The sequence below is a fragment of the Panthera pardus genome, unplaced genomic scaffold (assembly GCF_024362965.1).
Source record: "Panthera pardus isolate Hobbes unplaced genomic scaffold, ASM2436296v1 HiC_scaffold_21, whole genome shotgun sequence".
Taxonomy (NCBI): Eukaryota; Metazoa; Chordata; class Mammalia; order Carnivora; family Felidae; genus Panthera; species Panthera pardus.
The window spans coordinates 34,403,273-34,415,363 of record NW_026526777.1 but is presented as its reverse complement, the minus strand read 5'-3'; the positions used below and the strand labels follow the sequence as shown (position 1 = coordinate 34,415,363).

At 51.1% G+C, this 12,091-nt stretch overlaps 1 protein-coding gene across 3 annotated transcripts in view; it reads left to right on the top strand.

Moving 5' to 3' along the window:
- The window catches only part of PLXNA2 (plexin A2), a 206,575-nt gene that overhangs the window by 92,484 nt on the left and 102,000 nt on the right, over nt 1-12,091 (top strand). For all 3 annotated transcript variants that reach the window (XR_008424621.1, XM_053909121.1, XM_053909122.1), the window contains one exon: nt 3,325-3,460. Coding sequence is in view for 2 of the 3 variants with exons in the window: in XM_053909121.1 (XP_053765096.1) it covers nt 3,335-3,460 (126 nt within the window). In the remaining variant the exon portion in view is untranslated. The remainder of the gene's footprint in view (nt 1-3,324; nt 3,461-12,091) is intronic.

The following is a 12,091-nucleotide window of genomic DNA, read 5'->3' as shown; positions in this document are numbered from 1 at the left end:
CCGGGAACCCTGCACCCCAGGCCTACACTCTGTCCGCTTCGGTGCGTTGCCCAGAAGGGAGCACGGGGCGTTAGGGAGGGGAAAGTTCTCTCTTCTGCCACCTGCCTGCCGGCCCCTATCCTCACCCCGAGCCCTGTGACCCCCTGGCCTCCTGGCCCCATTCTCCACCTTCTCTGCCCTCCTGTAGGTATCTCGGCGGGTAGCAAGCCAGAGGCAGATAGCATGGGGTGAGGGAGTAAGTGGGGAGGCACCGACTTCTTGGGCAATAGTGCTCTTCCCTCCAGGGATCTCGACGGAATGAAATAGGATAGCTTAGTTCAGGTTCAGCACCAAGAACATTTTCTGTTCTGGTTTGCTTTCGGCTTTGACGTTTCAGAGTTATGTAGGTTTGATTCTGGCTTCAACTGCTTTATGAAAAGATTGGGGTTGCAGATGGAAAAAAGAAAAAAAAAAAACCTGCTTAGATCTCTGATTCAGGAGACAGTTAACGGCTGGGATTGGTCCTAACTGGGTTGCAGCGGAGTGTGTGATGATAAGTTGTCTTTGGCTCAGTTCCAGCTCCCACCCGGCCATGGGTACCATCTAGTCCCAGGGACCACAGGGGGGAAGGCCAGACGTGTGGCGTTCCTCCTTCTGACTTTGTGTGCAGGCCCTGCCGGGATGGCAGGCAGGTGCCCAGGCTCACGGGAAGGAGGCCGCCCCAGCTGGCGGAAGGTTAACTAGCCTCCCCAGGCAGGGAGAGATCCTGGACCAGGCCTGAGGGAGGAGGGTACTGGTTCCACAGCTCCCGGGAATGAGCCGGCACCTTGAGGAGACTTAAATCTCCCTGGAGAGGAGCAGCTATCATAGGGAGGGTGGTGACAACCCCTGGGCCATTGGCCCTTCAAACAAACAGGGCCTGAGCTCCCTGTATGATGGAGACAGAAAACTGAGGTCAAGCCAGCCAGAAGTCACAACTATCCCATCTTCTCTTTACTTTCTGAAATAGCCTGAGTACTGTTGTGACCAAAAGCTACTACATTCCTGGAAGGATCTCGAGGAAATCTCGGATCTGTCCATTTAACAGAGAATGCTGCTTCAGATACCAAGGGGAACCTTTTTCACTGTGGGCCATTTGCCCAGAAAGAGACCCTTCCCTCTGACTGAATCCACTATCAGATTTGCACTGGGGTAGAGGGTGGTGACCTCAGCCTCGTGACCTCATTGCTGACCCCAGAGTCCTCCTCCAGTCTATGAGAGTGAATTCAATGACCCCCAAGCCCCTCTCGTGGAAGGAGGGGCTTTAGTGACAGTTGCACATGCCCCAGCTCTGGACACAGGAAGCCACGAGCAAGGCAGAAAAAGGGCAAAGGAGAGTTTATTGTGGCGTCAGGCACCAAACTTGGCCCTCGGGATGAAAAAGTCGTGGTCCTTGTCCTCAGGAGCTCCTGGTGCGGTGGGAGAGATGGGCAGAAGGAAGGGCATGGTTACGAGTACAAGAGAAAAACCAGACGGAATGCGGAGGGGAAGCCTGAATCTTAAAACCTTACAGAGAAAATGCCTTTTGACCTCACTTTGATTTGGTGCTAGAGGCCACAGTCCTTTATCACCTGCTTCACGTCCTTTCAAAAGTATTTCTCAAGCATCCCTTTTATCCATCACCAGCTATCTAGTGCTCAGAGGGTTCTTAGAGAAAGAGAGGACACATCCCTGTCTTCAAAATGTTGACAGGCTTAGGCACATGTGAAGCAACGAGAGAACGATTTGAGTAGGTAGTCAATACATGTTAGCCAGTCCATATGCAGTGAACAAATCAACTGATTATAATCCTAAGACAAAATGTCTAGTGGCAAAAAAAAAAAAAAAAAAAAAAAAAGGCATCAGGGTGATGAGTAATTAGTGTGGAGGGGAGATCAAGGAAGGCTTCACGAAGGAGGCAGGGCTCGAGCTAGTCGGGGTTTCGATGGGCAGAGAGACAGAGAAAACAAGCCAGGGTAGGGATTATCGGTCAACAGTCAGCTGCTGGGGCGCCTGGGTGGCTCAGTCGGTTAAGCATCCGCCTCTTGATTTCGGCTCAGTTCATGATCTCATGGTTCGTGAGCAGCTCAGAGCCCGCTTGGGATTCTCACTTTTCCCCTCTCTCTACCCCTCCCCCACTCATGCACTCACACAAGTGCTCTCTCTCTCTCTCTCTCTCAAAATAAATAAACATTTTTTAAAAAATAGGCAGCTGCTGTGTTGAGAACAAGAAATCTGAAATGCAGGAACATATTCACACTGAGGACTCCTGGACACGAGCCTTTTTATATGACCTCAGAGACCATCTTCTACCGAGTCTCAGAATTCCGCACAGAACTTAGACTATCCCTCGCGAACCCCCAGGCCAGCCGCACCCACATCACCTGGGAATTTGTGAGAAGTGAAAAAAATCTCAGGCCTCATTTCCACTGAATCCAAAACTCTGGGCGCGGTTCAGCCATGCAGCCCCCCAGGTGATTCTCAAAGCATGCCGGCTTGAAAACCAGTAGACGACATCAGGGCTTCTAGACCCTGGCTGTTCGTCAGATTCGCCTGGGGGAGCTTTGAATCCCGACGAAGATGCCCAGGCCCCGCTCGCAGAGGTTCTGATGAATGGATCCTGCCCTGGCATTCGTATCTTTTAAAACTCCCCAGACGATTCTGGTGTGGAAGCAGGGCTGAGAAGCCGTGGACTAGACGGTATCCGAGTCCTTTCTGACTTATTATCTAGAGCTGGGCTCTGACGGTCTGAGCCCGGATTCCTGGCTCCCCCAAATCACGGGGTGAATTTGCGCACAAGCGGGGGATATGTTTGGGGGAAGGAAGACCTTCCCGAGATCCTAAACTCTTGCATCTCTTGAGGACCAGCTTTTTGATAGTTTACATGATTGTTTTACCGTTCTTCCTTACGTGCCTGAGGCAGAAACACTGTGAACGGGTGTTGACTCTCTTACCCCAAACACCAATAAGGGTGTGCCAGCACACGCACACCCATCAGTGCTATAAATATCTGTAGACACACGCAGAAATAACCACATTGGGATATTCAGAATCGCTCCTACTGGCGCATATGCACATGCAAATGAACCCACCATCAGAAATCCCAGACGTGGTCCACTCAAACCACTTGGGAAAGTATTTCTCTCGGGGAAAGCCGGGCTATTTGAACAGAGAAGCACCTCTACCATCTATGAAGCCTGGTCTGGTTCAGAGTCACGACCGGGGGCAGGGAGGGGGCCGGGAAATATCTTCTGTAAAGCGACCTGCTCTAGTCCCGTAAGGGGACCGCTGAGTCCAGGTGCTGACGATGCATTATTTCTCTCGTAGATTCGAGCCGATGGTCCCCCCCCATGGAGGGGTCCAGTATGAGATGGTCTCTGTGCTCAAAGACGGGAGCCCCATCCTCCGGGACATGGCCTTCTCCGTTGATCAGCGTTACCTGTACATCATGTCTGAGAGACAGGTAAGTGCTGACACCCAGCCCTTCTTTCCAAAGCCCAGGAGCGACTGATAACCTGTGGCCTGACCTTTGTTCAAAAGCTGTTTCATCTAACCAGAGAGCCCTCTGTCTGGGCTCGCTGCTCGGGGGTCCTGGGAGAGGCAGAGTCCTTGGAGGCTTTTGCGGGGAGCCAGAGAGAAGCAGCTGGGGCCAGCCACTTCCCGGAGGCTTCTCTCTAGGCCACAGCCCCTGTCTCGGTGCGTGATGAACAGCCCCGCAAGAACGGGCCAGACTGCTTGGAGCAGCTTGGTGTGATTAAGCGGTAGATTTACAGCTCCCGGGCCCACAGAGTCTGCTGCTCAAGGGAGCCAAAGAAGTGTAAATAATCCAGGCCTCCTGGCTGGGCCTGATCCTGGGAGAGACAGACCCAAGATAGGGCCCCAGAAGGAGATAAAAATCTTGGCCTGAGTCACAGACTGATGCCAGTAGAAGCCGGCCAGCTCTGGGAAGGCGAAGTCTGCCTGAGAAATAGACTTCCACCCTCTGCGGGCTAACGATCGAGTAGGTTCCCCACCTTCTCCGATGGAGCGTTATTCCCCCCGGATTGTATTTGCTCTGAGTACGTGTGGGCAGAGAGAAGGTAAATTCAGGAGAGCCGTGGTGATGGGCAAGAGACACAGGGTAGAAGGCGGATTTGGGATTCCCAAATCAATGCAGACGCAGGAAGCAAAGCAAAACTCTTGGGAAAGGCTGGTTACTTCCATTCGTTCAGGCGGTGGGTGTGCAGGTGTTCAGCAGGAGCAGTGGTCTTGGCATTGACCTGAACACGACAAGTAAGATAAAGGCCGAAGAGCAGAAAAAGTGTTGTGCACCTGCCTTGGCTGACACCCCTGATTTAGGCAAGACAAAGATGCCGGGCTGGAGGACCAGTGAGCTTTCACAAGGTGCCTTCCAGCTCTTGAGGGGTTGTCATTCCCAAAATACTCGGCCGAGCTTCCAGGGGTCCTTGAGGAGCACCCCCTCTCCCAGCGTTGTCTTTTCCTCCCTTCTGTTCGAATGTAGGAATTCTGAATCCGGGGTTGAGGGAGGAACGGAGGGAGGAAGGAAGAGACAAAATGGGCACATGACAGCATAAGGGAAGCAGTGATGCAGCTCTAACTCAAAAATCGCCTCTTGGGAATAAATGCCACAAATCATATGCAGATTGCATGCATTGCATCCAGGTCCTCCTGAACCCACCTGTCTTCTCACCTCCTTTCATGTGGCCCCTGCAGCTGAGGCATAAACAGGTGCAGATGGGAACTTGGTGGAGCTAGAGGAGGCTTTGCCTAACCTAGAGTGGTAGAGGGGCCTTGGAAATAAACGCTGATGTCTCGTTCTACTAAAACAGTCCGCGAGCCCTAATAAAACCCGTTACTGGGGACATATCGGTTGGGAACAGTGTGCTGGGAAAACCTCAAAATGAATGGGCCTCGGCCGCTGCCCTCACATTGCTTACAGTCTAACAAGGGACGGGGGGAAAAAAAGGGAAGGAGACACGTAGCCAGTTATCTAGAACATCCCATTGAAGTCTACGAATGTTCTGCCTTTTCTTCCTGTTCTTTATTTGTAGATACAAGGTTGTTTCTTAAGCAAAAACAGTAGCTGCCCCCCGTGCAAATTCAAACAATATATACGGAAAAGAAAATAGCAACGAGTTCCCAAATGGGACTGCCCAGTTTGTAACACCATGTTAATATTTGATGAACACCATTCTGGACACTTTGGCAGGAAAATAATCAGAGGGACAGATGGATCGATCAGTGGCAGTATAGATAGGTGGATAAAGTGATGGTCGGAGGGATCAAATAGACCCATGATAAATGTGGTATTTTCAGAAGGCATTGTGTATGGCTAAGGACCAGGTGGGTAGCTCTGGGTAGAAGCTCCTTCCTGGGTCCCTAAGGCAGTGCAGTGGAAAAGCATAGAGAACGCGTAGAAAGAACCAATGCAACCTTACTGGAACGAAGAAGATGGCAAGGCTCGTAATTTGGCTGCATATCTGTTTCTCAAATGGGATGCTTTCTGAAATTGCATTCAAAATGTGGTCAGAGGAGAGGGCATGAGCCAGAGCCGGAGGCTGGTGAGTGGCCTTCAGGGGCTATGGTGTCCTCCTGAGATCTTATCCTGTGTCACCTCCAAAAGCATCAGCACTGGCTCAGCTAAGTGTCCACATGGCTTATTTATAAATATCCTCTCCTTCGTCCTCATCTTCGGCCACAGCCGCCCAGTTCTTGCTACAACCTCACCAAACAGAGGGGTTCCGTGGTAGCCGTCACACCGAGCGGATACAGGAAGAGTTTGGGTTCGAAGCCACGGGGCTGTCTCCAGTCAGGTGAGATATTAGGCCGGAGAGCTCCCTATGCCAGGTGGAGCTGTGATCAGTGGGCAGAGTCTAAGGGGGATTTGTGGTAGCACTCTGACACCTGTCACCCTGAGAGCTGTAAACCGTGTAGAAGTAGGTAGCTAGGTGATTTCACCTGGGGCTGGGTCCAGGAATGAGGTCCGAGAACAGCTCAGGGGGCCCATCTGTCTGAGGCCGAGCAACTATGAGTACAGAATATTCATAGACAGCTCGGACGTCTTTTTTTTTTTTTTTTTTTTTTGGAAGGTTATTTATTTATTTATTTTGAGAGAGCACGGGGGAAGGGCAGAGAGAACAAGAGACAGAAGCCCAAGCGGGCTCTACGCAGGGTTTGAACTCAAGAACCGCGAGATCATGACCTGAGCGGCGATCAGGAGTCGGACACTTAACCGACTAAGCCACCCAGGTGCCCCTCAGACGTCATTTAAGAAACAGTTTAATGGGAGCGCCCGGGTGGCTCAGTGAGTTAAGCGTCCAACTCTTGGTTTTGGCCCAGGTCACGATCTCACAACTTTGTGGGTTCGAGCCCCGCACCGAGCTCTTAGCTGACAGTGTGGAAGCTGCTTGGAATTCTCTCTCTTTCCCTCTCTTTCTGCCCCTCCCCCCACTTGTGCTATCTCTGTCTCTCTCAAAATAAATAAATAAATTTTAAAAAATAATAATTTAATGTGAGGCAAGAGAACAGTCAATACAGATGAAGTCGGACGGCGCGGGTTCTAGCCCAGCGGTTGCTGTATCTGGAGGCATGACCCCCTCGCACGTTTGCTTTCCCCCCCTCACGAAAGGGAGGAGTCGAATGAGATCCCAGGGTTGTCTCTGCAGTCCGAAACTCTGATTTGGATCCCGTCTCAACGTTTCATAGCCACGTGGCCTTACACCGGTCACTTCACCTCAGTGTGCCCCACGAGAGTCGACGTGAGGCTCAGTAGACACTCTGCTCAGCAGAGGGGAGTTTCCTTCCCACTGCCTCGCGTGCAATGACCCCTTGTCATTGACTTTCTATATGGCCCCTTCCAGCTCTCAGGCCCTTATGATTCCGGCTCTGGAGGGTGGTGACTGTGAGTGATGATTAAGAGGAAGTGAGGTGGCCGTGTGGCACCACCGGTGGTCCCCAGGCGGAGCCAACAAGCCTGTGTTCCGGTCCTGACCCACCTCTAACGAGCTGGGTGGACTAGACTCTTAAGTTCCTAGGGATTCCGTTTGCTCCCCTTCAAAGACGCAATTAATAAATCTAATCCAGAGCCCCTTTCATGTTAAAGAGGCTTGTCTAAGGTCTTGGGGTGGAGACTCTTCAACACCTCTAGAAGGCGACACCAAAATGACAGTAGAGAGACAGGCCTGAGGTTAGACCAAATGAAAAAGCTCTTGGAACCAGAGTTTTATGAGGCTGTGGGTGCCCATGTGAACGCCTTCCCCAAAAGATGAACGCTGCGGAGAGGCTAGAAATGCTGGCTGGCTGTGGAGAAGTGTATTCCTGTTTCGAGGCTGTGATTTAAGACTTCGGCATTCCCTAAAAGACCTAAGACCTTTATAAGACATCATGGGACGGGGGCTTCCCGTCACCTTATAATAAACCTCTGAGCAACCTGCTGTCATCCGCGCCTTCCCCTCCTCCCCACCTCTTGTCTCTCTGTCCCCCTCCTGTGCCCCCAAAACACACACCTGTTGTATCTTCGGCACCACGTCAGTGGAGAACCAAGTCTCTGGTCTCAAGTTCTGCTAAGGGAGGTTTACATCTCCCTACAGAGCGAGAACAGTCCAGTCCAGCTCATTCTTTCTCCCTCCCTCCCCCTCTCTCGGTTAATTACACCTAATTAAGAACTAGGACTAGTAAGAAGTGTTGGGTCCTGGTGCCACCGCCTAACAAGCCGATGTTAATGTACTGTTAATAGATCTAGGGCCAGCCAGTCTCAGGGGAGCATTTGGGAACTGATTCCCCAATCCTGCTAATTGCCCGGGGGCCCCGCGGACAGGATGCCTGGCTCTTCCCTAGAAAGTCCGCCCCTGCTTCCTCAACAGCAAATCGACAGATGCTATGGGTGTGAATACAAGTTCTCCCGTATCCTCAGTGTCTAATGGAAGTCAGACAGCAGGTCCAGGGAAAATCAGGCTGCGAGCCAAGCGCAAAACTGAGCGAGAAGATGAAAAGAAACTTGATAGCCCCCGTTTCCACCCAACTTGTCAGGTTGGCCACTCCCCGATAAAGAATATAACTTCTGTACTCAACGTGGATGGGAAGGAGTATGGGGATGGAAGCAATTATTCTATTTTATACTTTAATTAGTTTGAATTAGCAGAGGGAATAGAGGCATAAAATGATCCAGCGAAGGGTGAAATAGAAAAAGGGAGTCACAGTGGAGAATGGCTCCGTGCAGGCTGGAAAGGGCCTTGGGAACAGCAGAAAGGCTGGTGACGGGGGCGTGCACGTGTGTTTGGGGGGCGGGTGGGGGCATGGGATGCTGCTCTCTATTTCGAGGCCTGGAAAGGCAAGATAGCATAATGGTTAAGAGCTGGAGCATGAGAGTCAGACAGAGCTCCATTTAACCCATAGCCGTGTGCCAGACGTCCGGCTTTGAGAAAGTTATCGCACGTCACTAAACCTCAGTTTCTTCGTCTGTATAACGGGCCTAATAATGGTAACTGTTGCGTCTGACACACAGTGCTTTCAGCATGAGGTGTGATTGTTATCATCATTGCTGCCATCGGTCGTGTCAGAAGTTCTTTTGCACCCCAGAGAAGGCTAGAAGCCTCTCCACTTAAATTACGGCTGGGACAGAGTTCCCGAGTGTTTGACCCCAACCTGTCATTCCTGCTGCTCCTTCCCAAGGGACGCTTCCAAAGCCTCTGGCCTGGCCGAATGACAGCATCAGGCTAAGTTGCTCATAATCTGCTATTTATTTTAAAAATCCAGGAATGTGCCCAGCAGACTAAACAGTCCCGCTGCCCTTGATACAGGCTGAGGCAGCCCTGGGCCCATATGTGAGGCCCAGGAGGCCAGTATTGCAGGCATCTGTGGAGAGAAGGGGGGTCAGGCCCCAAGCCCTCAGGGTCTTGTCTGGCTGCAAGTGTGGACACGTAGCCAGAAAGGGGCTACCCATGGGGCTTTTCATTTCTGGCCTTTCCAGGTAAGGAAACCAGGTCCCAAAAGATAGGGCTGCTGTTCTCCAAGTAGCGGGCACTCGGATCCCAGTTTTGAGGGCAAAAATGCCCTCACGTTTGTCTACAGTTGGCATACCGTTCTGGTCACTTACTGCTACATAATAAACTGTGTCAAAATTCTGGGGCATAAAACAACCATTTTATTATGTTCACAAACTATGTAAGTCAGGGTTCCAGCCATGGTGCACCGAAGAGGGCTTTTCTTTTCTTTACAACACAAATGACTTGGGGCGCTTAGAATTCTAAGGACTAGAATCATCTAGAAGCTTCTGTCTGTCTGGGAACTAGAAGACCGGGCTCAGCTGGGGCTAGTGCCCCAGAGTGCCTAGTGATCCGAGTGCCTAGGAGAAGGCCTCCCCATGTGACACGGGCTCGCCCACAGCACGGTGGCCGCAGGAGAGCCGGACTTCTGGAACATGGCAGATCCTGGCAAACATGGCAGCTGAGGGCTCGAAGAGTGAGGATTCCCACAAATGAGGTAGAACTATTGCCTTTTAATGACATCGCCTCAGAAGTCACAAGGCTGTCTCTTCTGCCTGCCTCTTTACCTCTCCACTGCCAGTCACCTCGGGTGATCCTGATTCGGGACGCCCACGACCACACCTGGAGAGACAAGGCTCAGGGAAGATAAATACGTGGTTTCCTGAGCCTTCAGGATCATGGAAGCACAGAACCTCCGAGCTGGGAAGGACCTCAGGGCTCACCCATCATGACCCCACATGAGAACTCAGAGGCCCAGAAGGCATCTGAGCAGGGTACCTGCCCCTTCAGTGTCAGAGTCATCGAAACTGGCTTGATTTCCCAAAACTCACGGGGAAGTTCCGGTAGCTTTTAAGCCTACAACTGATTTGGTTAAAAGTTGCATAAGTCCTAAATGAAGCCCACATCCAATGTGGGCTCTGAAAGTGCTTCCGGGAAGCCTTTGAGGGAATCCATGAGGAACAGGATCGCATTGCCAGGAAATTGCCCAGACAGTGGCACACAATTTTATTTATTTATTTTCTTTTTTATTTAAAAAAAATTTTTTAACGTTTATATATTTTTGAAAGAGAGAGAGAGACAGACAGAGTGCACGCGGGGGGAGGAGTGAAGAGAGAGGGAGACACAGAACTCGAAGTAGGCTCCAGGCTCTGAGCTGTCAGCACAGAGCCCGATGTGGGGCTTGAACTCACGGACCGTGAGACAGTGACCTGAGCCAAAGTCAGACGCTTAACTGACTGAGCTACATAGGTGCCCTACGTCTTTCTTTCTTTCTTTCTTTCTTTTTTTTTAATTTAAATCCAAGTTAGTTACCATACAGTGCAATAACGATTTCAGGAATAGAATCTAGTGATTCATCACCCACACACAACACCCAGTGTTCATCCCAACAGGTGTCCCCTCCCACAATGCCTAGCTCCCATTCAGCCCATCCCCCACCCAGCACCCCACCAGCAATCACCAGTCTGTTCTCTGTATTCAGGAGTCTTTGATGGTTTGTCTCCCCCTGTGTCTTCCTCTTCCGTTTGCTTCCCTTCCCCTCTGTTCATCCATCCTGTTTCCCAACCTCCGCAAAGTGAGTGAAGTCGAATGATGATCTGTCTTTCTCTGACTTACTTCGCTTAGCCTAACACACTCCAGTTCCATCCACGTAGTTGCAAATGGTAAGATTTCATTCCTTTTGAGCACTGAATAATATTCCATTGAATATATATACCACATCTTCTTTATCCATTCATCAGTCGACGGACATTTGGGCTCTCTCCATTCTTTGGCTATTGTCGATAGCGCTGCTATAAACACTGGGGTGCATATGCCCCTTCAAATCAGTATTTTTGTATCCTTTGGATACATACCTAGTAGGTGGCACACAATTTTAAAGGGTTCCCCCCGGCAATGTCTCTGTGGCAATATCGCCATCAGCCCACTGAGAAGGCGGGCCTCCGAGGTACCCCACTTTTGCTATGCAGGGCAGTGGTGATTAACCCCGGGGGATACATGCAGGAAACTGACTTTCTAACTATTGCCCACCGTAAGTAAATTAAGAGAGTTGGAACGAGAAAAATTTTTGCCTGGAGTTAATAGAAACAAAATTCATGGGGTGCCTGGGTGGCTCCGTGGGTTGGGGGCCAGCTCTTGGTTTCAGCTCAGGTCATGATCTGAGTTCGGATCAGTTCATGGGTTCGAGCCCTGTGTCAGGTTCTGTGCTGACCGTGCTGAACCTGCTTGGGATTCTCCCTCTCTCTCCCTCTCTCTCTCTCTCTGCCCCTCCCTTGCCTGTGCACCCTCTCTCAAAATAAAGAAGTAAACTTAAAAAAAGAAAAAGAAAGAAAAGTCATCTGGAAGGATTGTGAGGGCATCCTTCTCTGAGTGTCTCACGGGCAGGAGGGACCCCTTCCCAGGCCCTCAGTCCCCTGCCTTGGTTGAAGATGTGCTGGGTGGGGAAGACAGGTGGGAAGACAGACCAGACCCTCTAGCGCGCCATCCGGGAGTATATAGCCAGCTTCGCCCGAGAACTCATTTTGGTTTCCTTGGTTTGGGGGAGGGCCTATCTACTGCAAACCTGGACCTAGCCCCCAAAATGAGCATTTTCAAAGGGCCTATTGTGACTCAGAAGCAATAGTAAGTCTCCTACCTGTGGCTAAAGCCACTGAGCTGCCAAACCCCTAAGGCAGCTAGAGACTTGAGGAAGGCAAAGGAAGAAAAAAAAAATGTGGGGAACCACACTTCCAGATGTTCCCTGCTCATTTATTTTGACATCTCAGACTATTATTTTGATTGTGCACATTTGTTTAGTCCAGGCGATAAGGCTTCCCAGGGCGCGGGCAGAGCGTGCCAAGGTGTATTTGTACAAGGCGCTCTGGGTCTCAGTGACGGGAGCCCTCCCTCTGCCTGGGCGGGAGGCCTGGGCCCAGCCGTGGGGGAGGAGAGGATGTGAGGAGGCCCGGGGCTGCAGCAAGGCCTGAGGGGCTTCGGGGAGAATTACAGAGTTTGCGGATTAGGAAAGTGAGGATAAGCGAATTTCGGCTGCACTTTTGTTTTCAAATGTGTCACTTTCAATCCAAGCCTTTGATGCACACGTGTTTCTGGTTAAGGGCCTGGGACCCCAGTGT